Here is an 18,461-nt window from a genome sequence, read left to right as displayed (position 1 = left end):
GAAATAAAGTGACTTACATAAATATGTTTTATTACGAATTACTGCTTATCTTCAACATTTGATATCTTCACTAGTAATTGTGACTAAGCATGGGTACCTCAAGAAGAACGTTAACATTATAGGATAAACAATGTCTTTCTGTAACAATAATACGTCACTTTATTCAACAGCCTCGTTTGGCATACGTAACTAGCAATTTATACCATATGTCATCATTTTTTAATAATGCCTTCCCTTTTACATAAAAAATGGCATACGTAACTAGCAATTTATACCACATGTCATCATCTTTAAATAATGACTTCCCTTCTACATAAATATAATGTGTCATTTGTTTATGATATAAGATGCAATTTTATTCTCTATAATTGTGTATTATTCATACTCACTGGGATGGTATGCGCATCAAGTTGTGATGTTTGCACTGACAACAGCTTGGAATGTCAAAGGAGAAAGGGGAGTAATCCGTGCCTATCACATGGTACTTTATATTATCATTTACTATCATGGTTCGTGTCTTATAGCTGCATGTCATTTTAATCAGGTTTATATTTACTGACTTTGTACTAAGAACCGTCTGCGAATTATGCCAGTGATATCTGTCTAGCAAGTCGTAGACTAAATGTCTCTTTCATTTCCAGAGGAGTTGGATATGGATATAATAATAATGGTTTTATTAAATAATGGTTTCATAAAATAATGGTTTTATAAAATACCTACTGGTTCTCTCTATGTGCAATATTGCCTTTTTAGACCGAACTACATCACAAAGAGGACAATGTCTATGTTATTGTACCTAAGTTTGCTTGAGTTTAATGTTAGTGTGCAGGTACATGTACATAAACAAATGTTACCCTGTTTACACTTCAGTATAAGTATACACAACATACGTGTGCGTGTGTATTTGTGTGGTATGTTAAAATTCTTATACATGTACTTGTACAGGGTATTGTTTGTCTGAAACTATGGTGTCTGTATTGGAACATTTTTTTTATAATTGAAAACAAAAGACTTAGAGCGTTGTTAACGGATGAGCGCCTCTTTAATGGCGGTATGAGGCTTCCTTATGCACGCTACATTTTTTAAACTGTTTTTAAACTGTTTTAGATTTAATCTATCTCACTGAATTACATTTTTTAGCGAGGCTTACCCTTGCTATCCAAAGTTGCGCCTCTTGGTATTATCTCTAACACACCTCTCTATTACACACCTATTGTTTATCCCTTTCTTATCGTGTATGGATGTAGCATATTGATTATGCAATATTAATTATTATTTTTATTAAAAAGCGTTGCTTGATAATATAGCAGATAAAAGTTTTAATATGTGACTTAATAAGGGTATAAAGCCGATTATTCAAGCCAAACTTATCAAGATGAACACTTGAAAAAAAAATAACATTAATATTGTAAAGTATTTCCTCGATTGCGTAACAACCTTTCCCATTCAAACGTCGATTTAAAAACAAGAGTCCCAGAGGCCCTGTATCGCTCACCTTGATCTCAGCAACAACCGCCCCTCATTAGGTCTCTTCTTTTTGCTCCCATGAATAGGGGTGGATTTAAAACATTAAACTCAAGTTTCCCTATTTGGCCACATCCTTCTGCCATATAAAAGCAACCCTCCATCTATAAAGAAATTAAATCCCTTTTGCCAAGGATGTTCTACACAAAATTTGGTTAAAATCCCTCCGAATAAACTGAAGGAGAAGGACTTTAAACATGCATTACTATGTTCCCCCTATTTGACCATTCCCGTTTGCTCCAAGGGGGGCACACCTACCGTTTACACAATTGTGAGTGCCTTTTGCCTAAAGGTGCTTCATACCAAATGTAATCAAAATATACTGGTCCGTTCAGAACTAGTAGCGTTTTAAAGGAAAAGTTGACGGACGGATGGACGGACGCCGCGCCATGACATAAGCTCACCGATCCTTCGTACCAGGTGAGCTTTAGAGTGGATACTTTCACTTTGAATAGGTTATTTCTATGCACAGGCTATACTTATATCTACAAATGCTATTTTACTCTTTTAGTAGAAAGTCAGAAATATGGGTCACTTAATTTAAAGTTATGGAAATGAAAACTTTACCGGTTTCAGAACTTACAAATATTATTACCATACATAGAATAAATATGTAGCATAATTTATAAGCAATAATATTTGGTGGACTGATACTATAAAGTATAACACGAGGAATGTCAAGTAATCTTTTTTAAAAGCTCAGTTTGGACTCCAGTTTTGAGAAAGAACCCAATACTGTTAACAAAAATTCTAGTAAATAAGTACATTTTGGTATCAAAATGATCAAGCACACCTACGAAGCAGTATTATAATGGAACAAATTAGCTAGATATAAATGGTGATTGTTCAGGCTCTTGAGTAAGTATAACTTCATGTTCTGAGTAGGAGTACTTCAAGGAGCTCCAATTTGGCCAAATCAGACCCTAGGGACCTCAGCCCTTCATTTTGTAATCCTGTATGCAGTCTAGGAACGTTGTTGCAAAATACGGGAAAAAAATCGCTGCGTGGGCCAAAAATGGACCCACCTTTCAGAAAGACCCATCCAGTATTTTTGGAGATATAGCGAGAACGAACTTCAATTTTCAAAATCAAAGATGACGGCCTGGTGGCCATCTCGTTTTAATGAATACATTCTTATAGTAACAGGCACTTCTAGACAACTTGATGGAAAAAAATTGGGATAAAATCCCGTAATCCCTCCCTATGGTAGAAGACCGGTGTCACCCACCGTTTATACAAAATTGAGTTCCCTTGGCCCAAGGATACTCCAGACTAATTAGGATAAAATCACTTAATCCCTACGCTAGAAGAAGAATTTCAAGTTTTACCTCTTATTTTCCCCGCTCCTCTGTCCCCAGCGGGGTCATACCCCCAGTTTATAAACAAAAATGAGGCATCGTTGCCTAAGGTTGCTATATATCAAATTAGGATGAATTCCCTTCAGTCCTATGGCACTTGTCCGATACCTCCACCTATATGCGTAACTGTTTGTGCGTTAGAAGTGTAGTGTGGCTGTTTACGGTGCAACCCACCGTAGTTCCAACATCGTTTTACGTAATACGGCTTTATTAGAATATAACTGCTCAGACACTGTAGAATCTGTAACCAGCCATTATACATGTATGCTTCTGTTCAACAGTTTATGATGTATGCTTTTGTAAGGAAGTCAACTATTTTTGTTGTTGTGTCATGTTGCTTTGTAAGGAAGACTAACTGTTATACTGTAGGTGTACTGATTCTATCGGCTTTGGTGGTACGTCTCATCGGATAGTTCATGTCCAACGCTATTTCGGAAAAGATATTCAAGGATATTGTGATTAAAGAACCCATTTTATTGTTTACACTAGGGTAGTAGAATGGCTAATTAAATACGCCCCTTAATCTGGAGAATATAAAAGAAAAAAATCAACAAGAGAAGGTGGTATTCTTGATTGTCTAACCCGATAATGCGTGTTTTAAACCTGCGGTTTAGACATGCCAGGATATCACATTACCACCAAATTGAGATTTCCCGAAATACCTTACTGTATTGAATGATTCATCATTTAAAATGTTTAAAAAAATTGGTTTTCAGCATATTTCATCTGTTTTGTCCAGATTTACAAATGAATTATCCAGTTGAAAGCTGATTGTGACGTATCAATGTATTGCTCACGTGATGTCATTGTAAACTTGACTTCCAAGTGCTATATTTCTCTTCCTAGAAGGTGATAGAGGAATCCTAAAAAGCGCAAAGAGGAGAAATTTACGTAAATTATAGAAGAGTAGTATCGTTAAATTAAGGGCTTACAAAGAATAAACAATGTCCTAAAAGTTGATGAAATAAATATCTGTATTACGTGTAAAATTATTCTATAAATTATGTGCATGCGATATGGTGAAGGTCCCAATTGGTTTCATTGGTTATCTTGTATGGACTGAATAAATGCTAGTATTGAACTATGCTAAAAGGTTGAATCTACGGTCGTTGCATACATTATAGTGTTATATGCTTTTCTAGTAGACATGACTACACAAAAAATAATAAATTTCTGTGTTTCAAAATATTTATATTTATTAAAATAAAACTATCACAAAATCTTTTGACAAGAAATGAAAAATATTATGAAAATATTAAGACATGACATGAAAATATCGTTAAAATATTAAGGCCTGCCGTGAAAAAGCAAAAAGGCCTATAATATTTTATGACGTCATGATAAATATTTGTCTACAAAACATTTATTAAAAAGCCGATTGTCTTCGCTATTTGACAGCATTACGATTTGTATAACTAATATCAAATTCAATGCATTCAAATAATTGTTGTTTTTATAATGGCGTACATGTAACATGACTTACAGCTTTGTTCAGAAATTCACATTTTGTGGCTGCGTTATAATGCAAAGTGTTTGCCTTTTAGTGTCACTATGGAAACATTGCTGTTCGAATCCACCCAGCGAAGTTTATTGATTTCTCTCTCTTTTTTTCTATTCAAACGGAAATAATAAATTGTAAAGAACAGAATCGACATTTTCAATTTTTTAAACTGATTATTGTCAGTTTTCACCCACATTTTGTGTATTTTGAAAGTAATGCAAGACATTTGTTGTATTTTCTTGTCCTATAAACAATTTTTTTTTAGTACTTTCATATCAGTGACCTCTGTAATAAGCATACTATAATAATCTGTTATCTTATGTTTGACAGCACACATATTTAATTAATGATAAATCAATTCCGAACTGTTTGATCTTGTCATTCAAAATCAATAAATTAACAAATAGCTATAACATAACCCGAACTGTTTTCACAAATTAAGTGCTTGCCAAGTCAATCATTCAAAACACATCTTAAATCTGCAAATATAACACTTTATACCGATTACTACATAATTTTATATCTGATTCATATAAACCTGAATACTTATACACATTGGTACATAAATATAATGACATTTCAGGAGGGCGTTCATTATCAAAACACCTATTCACCTATTCCATAAAATATAACCTTGAAATTGATCTGTGCCAAAAAGGCCTTTTTTACGAAAATCTTTTGGGGTTATGCTTTTACAAATATACATGATAAAGATAGTAATATATAATGCTAAATCTAGTGCATCTGACATAAGTATGTGTACTTCTGCTCATTCATCAATAATACTGCAATAATTAAATTTTTGTGATTGCAGTAATGATAAGCGAAATAATATTCCTAAGATACATTCAGTTATCATTCCGTCCATTGTCAGGGATACATGTATGAGCAGAACAACTAACTTGACCAACACATACTATGTCAATAGGACAATGGTAAATTATGTTAGATAGTGTATTATTATAAGTAATATGTGTTTGTTAAGGTGACAATGAGTGTAACACCGTTTACTTTCCTGTATAGTACTTGATACTGTATAAACACTTGTACTAGACCAGAATGACACCCAAGGAAGGGAAACACGGAGTAGATTTACTAGTGTAAAGAAGTGTAAAGACCGGTATACAAGGCCCGTTTACAGAACAGAAAGAGTCCAGATTAGCAAGAATTTAATTGCTATATTGAAAGAAAAAAATTCCATGGACCAAGCATGTGGCCGGTTAAGACAACTATCCGGATTGGACAGTGTCCAGTTTATACAGATTCGGTTGTATATATTTTCTTACTCCGGCATGTATCTTCCTTTATATATCTGGGTGGGTTTTTTTTGTATAACACGACAAAATTTAGTTAAATATTAGTCATACTTGACAAAGTTATTGGCAGAACAATAATTCAATCATAACCCAGTATGCTAATAAGCTATACGTAGATTTTGCTTAACTTCAAACTACGCCTCAGTTGTTGTGTATTGTCCAAAATAAGGAGGTTTCATAAAATTTGAACAATATTGAAACAAGTTATCTTGCGGAAACTAAAGTGAGGAAATCGACCCATCATACAAATGTAACACAGTACTTCAATTCTTTATGCGCGAATTTCTCGCTAGTTCAAACTAGTTTTTATGCCACATGGTTGCCACGTTTTAACAAAATCTTACAATATTTAAGCCGGTTATTTTGTGGAAACCGAAGACCAATCAGAGCACAGGACACTAAATACGTCTTTTTATAACATTCATAGTTACTATTTTTATCAAAATCGAGCAATATTTAAGCAATTGATCATGTGAAAACTAAGTTTGGAAGGATGGATTGATCTTCCCCCAATCACAAACTACATTTTAAGGGACATCTGACCAGGATAGATACAGTTAACTGTTTACCGGTAACAACCTGTTTTTCTTTTCCCCTAAAAGCACACCACTATCTAATAATTGCATGAACCATTAACATTTCAATTCTCCAATAAAGGACAATTACTATTATACATAAAAAACAATTCAATTTAAAATAGAACATTAAATTGAACATTTGCAAGCTCGTCAAATTTTATATACAAAATACAAAAAAAAAACCACCTGATTGTTACAAGATTTTAAAATGAATATATATACAAGAATAATTTGTTGTTCTTTTTGAACATGTATAATATTTACCGATCAGACAAAAACTATAAATAGTTAATCATCAAAAAAAAAAAAAAATGTCATTATCAAAAATAGGTAACAATGGATTGTAAAATATTTGAAAATCTAAACTTAAAAGTTTTAGATTGATAAGAAATGGTATACATGTATACAATGCTCACAGATGACTATCCCAATCCATACTGTCAAAGCCCAACTAGCAAACTTCTCATTTAGAAAGATCTACTTCTATCAATCTAAAGCCTTCTCTTTGTAGACATTCTGCCATCACACTCTAACACATACATAAACGTTTATTTTTCATAAGTACTGTTTTCGTCAGACCTCCCTGCTAACAAGCATGCTCGTTTTTCAGTCATAGCCCAGCTTACAAATCCTTCATATCTAGACATACAACTATATCATTATATACATGGACAATTCTCGGAAGAATGCATAATTTGAAACACAAAAATCTGAAATATAAGTTCAATTAACAAGATAATACATAATTAGTTGACACCGCTTATCCTATTGCACGAACTAGACTCTACACTATAATCATTCTTCTATTAACTGTACCTTTTACTAGGATGCATTTGGCTCGTACATTGTTTGTAACAAATTATTTTTAAGCTGATTTCTCTTTTTACAAATATGTATCTAAATTGCAGGAAACCCACACCATATAACAATATTAGACAATGTCTATATGTCTCATTATACCTTATCAACATTTCAAGAAATTGGAAGGTAAGTTTGCTTTGGTTAAACACTGTTAATCACGTACTCGTGATCTGCTGAATCTCATAGACAAACATATATATTCGTCAAAACTTTTTGTGATCGTGATAACCTTGCTACATCAGCTAAATATAATTTGTTTTTCATATTATGTTTCCATGGTAACTCATAACATACATACTCATTTGGAGATTCCGTTATTTACATAAATGCACATTTTTTTAGGGATACAGAATGAAACAAATAAGTAAAACACTGAAGAATTTTTTTTTAAACAATGTTCCTTATATACACATTAACTCCGATGAATAAAAAAACAACAAAAAAACAAATCATAGACAGCACAATACTTTAAACTCGCTAACAGGAAAAGATGAAAATATTGAATACAATTCTAAGCAAAAACACACGAACAGCGTGACATCACGTACAACTCATCAAAATCTTACATCTTAGACCCATACACTACGCTCACGTTTTTTCTGTTTCTCGCTTAAACCTGTCCAATTAAAACCCAGATATATCTTTCATTATTTTGAAAGGTGAATACTAAAACTATCAGCAATTCTGTTTGAAGTCTTCAAATCCATGTCATTGAAAGTTTTGACCAACGTCCTTTCTGTACAAGCAATACTTTTTAAATGAGTGGGAGACTTTAGGCCTTATGAGCGGTAACATTCACATGTTGTCTTCACTTAATAATTCAACCAAGTGTGGTTTACTCGGATATTCACTATGTTATTCATCTATCAGATTTGACTATCGAGTTCAAGCTCTGTAACATTTTGGGACACGTACGGGTAAGTGGCTTAATGTATTCCATCAAACAAACCTGACAGAACATCGTCTTCAAATTACATTTCTTAAGAGTTATCGAGGGTGATACTGATGAAATGTAACTCGAGGGTGATACTGATGAAATGTAACTCGAGGGTGATACTGATGAAATGTAACTCGAGGGTGATACTGATGAAATGTGAGATATACAGCCAAGACTCCTCCGAGTCGGTTCTATGAAGACCTTTTTTCCAAAAATCTATGCAAATGTAGGGGAAAGGGATTAGGTCGATCGCTGTCTAGATTTCGTAAGGTTTCAGGTTCGAACTATGGTAAAGTGGTGCTGTGACCAACCCCTGTGTCAAGTACTGGATGAATGTTTATCATGGCGATACCCGAACCTCTTGTGTGTTGAAAGAATAGGCATGCTGTATCCCAATGCATAATTGTAAGATACGATTACTGTGCCAGTGTTTTCTTCCCTGTCTTCTATTTGGGGACATTGAAGAAATCAAGAATATACCTGCTGTATCTCACTGCATGATCATCGTTAAAAGGCGACTGATATGTCCTCCGTAATTAATCAATTATTCTCTTCAATTGCAACAAGTTTTGGTTCCTATCTTCTTCTTTTTGTCTGCATTTCAGATTCAGGCTGTGTCTCACTAGGCACCCGTCCTCCTATGACAATGGCTGTCGTGAGGACCTTAAACCTAAATAACGATCGGAAACCCAAACCTGGCTTGTTGTCTTCAGGGGAGAAGAGAGAGGAATGTAGCGGAGCTTAACAAGATAGGTCGCCGGCGACCACGCAGCTCAATCAATCAGAGCGTCCATTTTAATTGCGGAAGGTTTCTGGTTCGGAACCGTTCTTGCGGTGCATTTGTGTTTATATCGTGCCGTTACCAACCTTTGTTTCAAATACTGGATGAGTGACTGGCATGGGGATACAGGAACCGTTGTAGTGAATATTGTTGTCTTCGGGGGCAAAGACTTAGAAAGTGGGGAAAATGCAGAGGGGAAAATGTAGCGGAGATGGATTGAATCAATCACCGGTGACCGCCTAAATTTCAGTAGGTCCCGGGTTCAAATTGCAGTCCGGCGGTGATATTTCTTCTCTTGTTACATTAGTAATACCTTTATCATATCAATAATGTCCACCTTATGTCAATCCGACGAGAATGCAATTCAATATATGCGACATTTTCGCAGATAACTAACTGTGACAGTCCGATAAACGTTTCGTTGCCTTTTCCTAAAATATGTTCTCTAAACAGTAATTGTATGATCAAACGACACCATTCTATTCTGAAAGATGAATTTCCTTAAGGCAAATTCTGTTTCCATATGCATTATCTATTTCATATTTAATTAGCTATACCACATGGAGTGTAATTTACGGAAGCCCATTAAAGTGAAAGTTCAACATAAACAAAACTTTTTTAGATTTGTATCGGGAAATATTCTGTTAGAAGAGAAAAGAAATAAAGTTTGGTTGTTGAAGGTAACTACTTGTAACAATCTAGCACATTCTACTTTTACAGCCTAGAAAATGACTAGAAAGATTTCGGCTGGGATTATATTCGACTCCATTGAGATTCATTTGTCATTGGATGTCGCAGCTGAAGGCCAGATGTCGGCAATATAATCATTTAAAGGATTGGTTTTCAATTCATTCCTTTTCCTTCTCTTTGCATTTGATTTTGTTTTGTCGAAAATGGTTTGCCCTTGATTGTCTTTGATGCTTGTGATGTCATACGTCTGCCCTATTGATTCCATGTTCTGTTTCACATAAGTTTCAAATTCTTCGAACAAGGCCACATCTGATGTATTCTCTGCTATATAATGTAGACAATGACGACCGTCTGCGGCCCGTACGTTAGTAAGTGCTGGATAGCATTTACAAAGATACATGCACAGGTCCTTGACTCCACTTATACAACTCTGATGTAACACCGTTACACCATCAACATCCTCCAGCTCACACATGTACTGCTCATGCGCACATTTCTTGTGTGTCGTATCACTACCTTCTGAATCACACATTTGGTGTTCATCTTTAACAAAATGAAGGTACTTAAACATTTTTTTCTCCAAAGCCTGAAACACGTTGCAGTTCCCTGTTTTTGAAACGAGATGGAACACACTTTCACCCCATGAAGTAGTACCAAATATCATGTTTGGTATTCTATCACACAGCATTTCTACCATATCTTCTCTTTGAAACAGGCATGCCTCATGTAGCACATTTATATTAAGTGCAAGACGATTTGGTGCCCTTGTTTCCTTCGCTCTAATTTCCTCCTTGATATCAGGAAGCATTTGTCTCAAAACTCTCGACCTCCCCCCCTCCACCACGCAAAACGGTGTGTCATTATTGATTTCACTCTCTGATAACAAATGCAAAGCACATTTCTCCGAACCCATTGAGCATGCTTCATTCAACAAGTCGGTTTTTGTAACGTTGATCAAATCCCTGTCAATTTTCTTCAGGACATCAACACAGTCTCCTTCAATCACAAAACTGTGCGTGCGTGCATCAGGTGTTGCACCCTTCTGAAGAAGATATAATGCACACTCATTTGCACCATTAGAACAAGATTTATTCAGCAGGGTAAGTCTGATCCACTTGCTCAATTTTTCGTCACGTTTTTCATCATCAAGCCATCCAAGAAACCCTTTCATGAAATTGATATCGGCCCATACATCCATCAAAGTAATGCAATGGTACAAATACCATATGTCACTATAAGCAACTTCTTGGTATTTTAAACGAATGTCGTCAAATTCTCTCAATAAACGTGAGTACAATGCTGTGTGTTCTTCTTCGGTCAAAACTATGCTGTGCTCAGTGTGCCTATTGGTTGCTTTGGTTGCTATGTAACTAAGAAATGTTCTTGGGCAGTTTTTTATGAAACCGACGTGGGTTTTTTCTCCATACAAAATTGCCACTGTTTGTTCTATAGAGTCATGATTGAACCTGAACGCACAGACTCTTGTGAATTCCTGGTAGTCTTGTTTTCTGATTTCCACCTCCACATTTTTCACCAGGAAGCCTACCAGTTGTTCCAACGATTTCTGAACATATTCTGTTGTCCCCGTTTTATAGAGAACTTCTGGAGTTGGGTCAACATTGATAACATCAACAGCAAATGCTGCGTCTAATAACGTTTGGTCACGGTTTTCATTTTCTGGATCTAGATCTGTTTTAGTTACCTGCCCTTCTTTGAGAAACAGGTACACCAAACCATAGAAATGACCTCCCGTTAATTGCGTCATAAGGGATTTCAAAAAATGGAACGGCGTTTCAAAGAAAGCCACTCTCTTTTTTTGTAGTGTTGGCGAATCTCTGAATAGCCTACAACACTGAGGGAAACCAATGTCGGGGGCTAATTTGACAATTTTGTCGACCTCATCATCTTTCCATGCTTCAAATTCCTTGTGTTCCGGTTCATACCTGCGTAAAAGTTTCGTTTTGTCCTGAAAATCAATATATTTGCTGGATGTCAAATCAATAATGCTTGACTCAGAGAACAACTTTCCAGTCAAGTGTTTTCGCACAGAATTGAATATCAAACTTTGAATAGTAATGATAAGAAAATTTACTTCTGAATGTTCAACCCCGCGAAGCTTCGAAAGAAGATGCCTTTCTATTTTCTTCAATTCTTTCAAATCCTCTTTACACACAACATTCTTTCCAAACAAATCATCCAAAAATATAGCCAAATGTGATTTGTTAGCCAGCTTATCCAAGTCTTTGATGTAGTTAAGTTCTAGTGGTTGCCTACCTCTTCGTCGTTTACCATCCGCCTCAGTCGTACATGTACACAGCTCTCGGAGTAGCTGACATGCAATCGAAGTTTTCCCATCTCCTGAGTTTCCCTTGATTATGACTACATGCAGCTCGTTCTCCAACAGCGTTTTCTTTGCTTCGACGAAACCTTTGGTGTCAACCCACAGTTTTTTGTTTCCTTCTTCTTTCAGCATCAATTTGGTAGATTCTTCAAAGACAATTATTATTTCTTTAAAATATCATATAGATTTTAACAGGAATTTGTGGAAAAATATACATACAATTAGGTACTTATATCACTGAAGATAACCAGGGCATCGAATACCAAAATAAACTTTTGCTAGAAATCTTTCATAAAATTACATACATACGTAGATGTATACCATTTTGATAAACTGACTCATTGTATAGGAATTTAATCGTAGGTGTTGTGTACGAAGAATATATTTATCGTTAAACTCATTATAATACAATAATTAAACATGTGGTAACTCTCCAAATTAATATACTGTATTCAGTTACGTAAAGCAGATTCATTTAAACAGTAACGTCATCAGACATAAAAATGTAACTCACCTATCATATTTGCAAATTTAGGGTGCACATCTGTAACATATAACAATAAAACATCAAAATAACGTTTCAAAACAAATTTAGTAAGCAAAAATGTTTTGAAGATAATATATTCTGAGCTTTATAACGTTACATTTAATTACAATATCAAGTGTTTTAAAACAAAAGAAAAACCAAGTACTGAAATGCTAAATGCACAATAAATTTAACTATTGCAATAAATTTAATCAGACGGGATTGGTTTATGAATATTATGTAACAGACTTTGCATGCATTACTCACCTATCATATTTTTTCTGTTAAGGTTTGAATCTGTAAAAAAGTAGGTTCATAATTTACACAGTTGCTCAAGCCATCATTAAACAAGTGCAATTTCCAAATCTTCATCAAGGTGCAAGAACCATCATTATATGATTGTATCAATAGATAATTCTTTCTTAAATATTTACGATGATACAAGTATTTTAATAAGAGCTTAAAATCGTCTGACTTGAAACATATAAAAATAAGATAATGTGAAATATTTTTCATTTAAAAGAAAATCAAAAAAGGTAATAACATATCAAAGTTCAGCTTATTTAAGAGGTCTAATAAAAAACCAACAATTTTAAGGTGAAAAATTAAGACATATATACACAATACAAGTTATATGTCTTCTCATACAAATAAATCTACACTATACCACTTAACATATTGAAAATTTATCAAACGATGTGCATTAAAATTATTATAATGAACGGGTAATTACTATCAAACCATACGCTGAATGTTTACATTACCTTCAATGTCGCTGGAACTCTTAGAGGCAGTTTTGGCAGCATGTTCAGAGCGTACAATTTCTAAAAGAACACACGAGGAAGAATTATATAAAAAAACGGATGTATAGGAAATACACATTACACCAGTCAAAACACTGAAGATTGAATAACATATTACATTGTGATGAATATATTGGAATCTTGAGCATGATATATGGCTGTGTAAACGCACCTTGTTTAAAAATACAATCCTAATGACGCTAAAGTATAATTTTTGACTTTAGTTCGTTAATACCTGTTTACATAAATGCAACTGTTTTTCAATTTTTATCGGTGTTTTGTGGTGCTTTCAATAACAAAAATTGGAAATGATGTATATGTAGGTTTGATGGAATGTCACCCCTGCAGATCGTGGAACAACAAGTAAACTGAGTATAGCTAAAGCAAAACATGTCCCCCACCGGCCACCGCTAGCTATTACTTGTCCGAGATGGTATGGTTCTTTGTAATTGTATAAAATAGAGCGCTGACATGGATTTTCTGAAAATAGTTACGGTGACCTTGATCTTGTCCCGACAACCCTGCAACTCGAACTTGTCCGAGATAGTATAGTCCTTTGTAAGGAAAGTTTGATCAAAATCCCGCAAGGTTTTGGTTTGGTTTGGTTTAGTATTGTTTAACGTCCTATCAACAGCTATGGTCATTTAAGGACGACCTCCCCTGTTTGCAAGATGCATGCGTGTAGTGTATGTGTGTGTTATGGGAGGCTGCGATATGCTCGTGAATGTCTCCTTGTGATAGCGCGAAACTGATGCAGACATTTTAGTGCTTCCTCACATACACATACATTATTGTACTGCCGAAGACACCCAGAAGGACACCCCACCCGGTCACATTATGCTGACAACGGGAGAACCAGTCGTCCCTCTCCTAAATTGCTGAGCGTTAAGCAGGAGTAGAAACTACCCTTATACAGACTCTGGTATGTCTCGGCAAGGAATGAAGCCGCTAGAGCGCTGACAATGATTTTCTTAAAATAGTAAAGGTGAATTTGACCCAACAACCCTGAAACTCAAACCTATTCGAGATATTATGGTCCTTTGTAATTTTGTGAAGTTTGATCAAAATCCCTCAAGGAATGAAGCCGCTAGAGCGCTGACAAGGATTCTCTAAACTAGTATCGGTGGCCTTGATCTAACAACCCTGATACTCGAACGTGTCCGAGATATTATGGTCCTTTGTAATTGTATGAAGTTTCATCAAATTTCTTCAAGGAATGAAACCGCTAGAGCGCTGACAACGATTTTTCTAACAATAGTAATGGTGACCTCGACCTTGACCCAACAACCCTGAAACTCAAACCTGTCCGAGATATTATGGTCTTTTGTATTTGTGTGAAGTTTGATCAAAATCCCTCAAGGAATGAATTTCGAAGCCGCTAGAGCGCTGACAAACATTGGTGTTACCCTCGGCTTTTTAGTATAATTGGCTACTTATGTGGGGAACACCCTGTAGAATCGGGGATTTGCTTCTGTGCCCTCTTATTGACACTCAATTGACCTTCACAATAGAATGATATATTTTGCAGTTCGTTTGCTGCTGATGTATTTCTAAATCCTTTAGATATTTCAAACTATTTATTTTCGGTTTGATGTTTTTATTTTTGTGAATGTCTTTTTTTTACAGTGTTATTTGGCCCTGAATGACTCACATTGTCGATGGACAACATGTGATGTTAAACAAAACAAAAATTAAACAGAACTTTCTTTTCTGACTACATTTTATTTCATTGGCGTTAATGTTAAACGTTTGCCCAGGTAAGGAGGGCAATTAGATCCGTCCGTAGGCCGGGACATATCAAAGTCCTTAACAATGTTGATATTATCAGCTTAACGTCAAGCATTTAGAATAATAGCAATGACTGGTTCACCCGTTGTCAGTAAAATGTGACCAAGCTAAACGCTGTGCTGGGTGCCTTCGGCATGGTAATTCAGTAAGTAAGCACTATAAAAAGTCGGCATCATATCCGCGCTATCACTACGAGACAACTACACCAACACACCATGTCTCCGGCACACATACACACATACACACATGCACGCAAGTTTGGTTACTTCCATGTCCCCCTAACAGAATACAAGCAAAACCCCACCCTTCCAACTTTTGCAGGGGAAAAGGGGGGGGGACACGGGTTTAATAACCATTCTATATATGAGGATCATTTTTACCTGTAGAATCACAGAGGTCTCTTCCACTTTGGTTCGGCTGGACTGGCATGTTTTCATCTAGTTCATAGACAACAACACATTTTGTTGTGAATATTACATCAGTAAATGCAAAACATACCTGATGATTCTATTTATGAAAATAACACTTGGGTGATAATATTACCTTATATCACATAAACACTCGTATTTAGGGACTGCAATTCGAACATTAATCGATGCTTATTATATAGATGATATTCAATGGTTTCCCGTTGAGAATAATGCACGAGTGTGAAGTAGGGGTGAAAAAAATTAATAAATTCCTCCATAAGATTGAAATATAGATATGGTATTCAGCAGGAAAACTATAAAAAAAAATGTATTTATTATTTCCGAAAGCTACTACAACGAACTTGGTACCAAATTAACAGTTGGTATTTGGTTGACAGCTAATATAAAAGTGTAATATTGGGCGCCTTATTTCAATAATGTCATTCTTCACAACAAGGGTAGGCGCAATGTCGAATGGATTATGAAACACAATTCTTATTCTAACATGTTTGCTATTTCGGTCAGATTTGCTTTCATAAACAATATAATGTTGTAGGTAAACCAATGTATTAGTGTATGTAGGATATGTGTACCAATACAATCACTGTTTCAAAAGTCGCTTTAGCTGTATAAGGATATTATATCAGATTTATTAAGTTGTGGAGACGGGAAATCTCACAAGCAAAAAATTAAAATGTATCTATATATCTGCCTGTTTTTATTACCTGCGGTGTCATCGAAACTCTTGGACGCAGTTTCGTCCCCACATACGGCAGGTAAGTTCTCTAAAATAAGGAGAGGGATAAGCAATTGATAAAATAATTAATGAATGAGCGATACATACATTACGTCAATCATAGAACGTACGTCAAGTTATATATCTGCCATTGATAACATGTTATCATCCTCGCAGTAATGTTTTGGTGTATGAGAGTTTTTCATATCAAGTTGACATGATTCGATAAATAACTATCATTATTAGGATCACTATTAATTCTTTATTATAACGAAAATCAGAAAATATGCTAAAATTTAGTTATGCCTACCTGCGGAGTCACCGATGGACGCAGTTTCGTCACCACATTCAGCAGGTAAGTTCTCTAAAATAGGGAGAGGGATACGCAGTTGATAAAACAATTGATGAATGACCGATACATAAATACGTCAATCATAGAACTTACGTCAAGTTATATATCTGCCATTGATAACATGTTATCATCCTCGCAGTAATGTTTTGTTGTATAAGAGTTTTGCATATCAAGTATACATGTATTCGATAAATAACTTTCATCATAAGGATCACTATTGTGACGAATATATTGGAATCTTGAACACAATATATGCCTGTGTTAAAACGCCTTATTTAAAAATACAATCCTAGTGACGCTAAAACATAATTTTTGACTTTAGTTCTTTAATACCTGTTTACATTAATGCTATAGCAAAACATGTCCCCCACCGGCCCCCGCTAGCTATTAGTTGTCCGAGATAGTATGGTTCTTTGTAATTGTATAAAATAGAGCATTGGGACACGACATGTCTATTCTTTCCCCGAACATGCACGGATTTAATAATAATTCTATATATGAGAATCATTTTTACCTGTAGAATCACAGAGGTCTCTTCCACTTTGGTTCGGCTGGACTGGCATGTTTTCATCTAGTTCATAGACAACAACACCTTTTGTTGTGAATATTTCATCAATAAATCCAAAACAAACCTGATTATTCTATTTATGAAAATAACACTTGGGTGATAATATTACCTTATATCACATAAACACTCAAGAAGTCGTATTTAGGGACTACAATTCGAGCATTAATCGATGATTATTATATAGATGATATTCAATGGTTTCCCGTTGAGAATATAATGCACGAGTGTGAAGCAGGGGTGATTGTTTTTTTAGTAAATTCCTCCATACGATTGAAATATAGGTATGGTATTCAGCAGGAAAACTTTAAAAAATGTATTTATTATTTCCGAAAGCTACTACAACGAACTTGTTACCAAATTAACAGTTGATATTTGGATATTGGGCGCCTTATTTCAATAATGTCATTCTTCACAACAAGGGTAGGCGCAATGTCGAAATGATTATGAAACACAATTCTTATTCTAACATGTTTGCTATTTCGGTAAGTTTTGCTGTCATAAACAATATAATGTTGTAGGTAAACCAATGTATTAGTGTATGTAGGATATGTGTACCAATACAATCACTGTCACAACCGCGCTTTAGCTGTATAAGGATATTATATCAGATGGATTAAGTTGTGGAGACGGGAAATCTCACAAGCAAAAAAATAAAATGTATCTATATATCTGCCTGTTTTTATTACCTGCGGCGTCATGGAGACTCTTGGACGCAATTTCGTCACCACATATGGCAGGTAAGTTCTCTAAAATAAGGAGAGAGATAAGCAAATGATAAAAGAATTAAGTAAATAGCCGATACATAAATTACGTCAATCATAGAACTTACGTCAAGTTATATATCTGCCATTGATAACATGTTATCATCCTCGCAGTAGTGTTTTGTTGTATGAGAGTGTTTCATATCAAGTATACATGTATTCGATAAATAACTATCATCATTAGGACCACTATTAATCTTCTTTTATAACGACGATCAGAAAATATGCTAAAATTTAGTTATGCCTACCACGAAAGTCACTGTTTATGTCATGGTTACTGAGGAGTATTCAGCAATCCTTACTTGGGCGAACGTTCAACACTCAGAAAAAAGGGAGGTGCATGTATTGCTAAGCACAAATAATATAACAAGATATTTTAATATAGAAAATGTGAAGTCCCAAACGTTGCAATGATGGAAAGAGAATAATTATGGTATCATACATGTCCTCTTGATAAAAGATACAAAAGTAAACCCCGATTCTGTTGGGAGCCCAGAATAAGTCGCCTTTAAGACCTACAGGGGGTACAGCAGGCATAGTCTATCCCCGAGTCTGCAGGTGCCCATGGTAATATAATTAAAATTATATATGTTTATGCTACAATATATTTAGACCAATGTCTCCTTCTGC

The 18,461-nt window shown here is 35.1% G+C and overlaps 1 protein-coding gene across 13 annotated transcripts in view; it reads right to left on the bottom strand.

The window, feature by feature from the left end:
* Positions 1 to 8,527: 8,527 nt before the first annotated feature.
* Positions 8,528 to 18,461, bottom strand: part of LOC110458824 — a 131,982-nt gene continuing 122,048 nt past the window's right edge. For 11 of the 13 annotated variants that reach the window (XM_021510763.1, XM_021510760.1, XM_021510759.1 and 8 more), the window contains 9 exons: positions 17,757 to 17,816; positions 17,017 to 17,073; positions 16,461 to 16,514; positions 16,140 to 16,199; positions 15,385 to 15,441; positions 13,178 to 13,237; positions 12,681 to 12,710; positions 12,402 to 12,431; positions 8,528 to 12,033 (listed from right to left, as the gene is read on the bottom strand). In XM_021510763.1, coding sequence (XP_021366438.1) covers positions 9,632 to 12,033; positions 12,402 to 12,431; positions 12,681 to 12,710; positions 13,178 to 13,237; positions 15,385 to 15,441; positions 16,140 to 16,199; positions 16,461 to 16,514; positions 17,017 to 17,073; positions 17,757 to 17,816 — 2,810 coding nt within the window. In that variant the 3' untranslated portion in view covers positions 8,528 to 9,631. The remainder of the gene's footprint in view (positions 12,034 to 12,401; positions 12,432 to 12,680; positions 12,711 to 13,177; positions 13,238 to 15,384; positions 15,442 to 16,139; positions 16,200 to 16,460; positions 16,515 to 17,016; positions 17,074 to 17,756; positions 17,817 to 18,461) is intronic. The other 2 variants (XM_021510766.1, XM_021510768.1) reach the window with 2 other exon arrangements.

This window comes from Mizuhopecten yessoensis, unplaced genomic scaffold (assembly GCF_002113885.1).
Source record: "Mizuhopecten yessoensis strain PY_sf001 unplaced genomic scaffold, ASM211388v2 scaffold9847, whole genome shotgun sequence".
In the NCBI taxonomy this organism is placed as follows: Eukaryota; Metazoa; Mollusca; class Bivalvia; order Pectinida; family Pectinidae; genus Mizuhopecten; species Mizuhopecten yessoensis.
The sequence above is the reverse complement of the archived record's forward strand: the minus strand, read 5'-3'. Positions and strand labels throughout refer to the sequence as shown.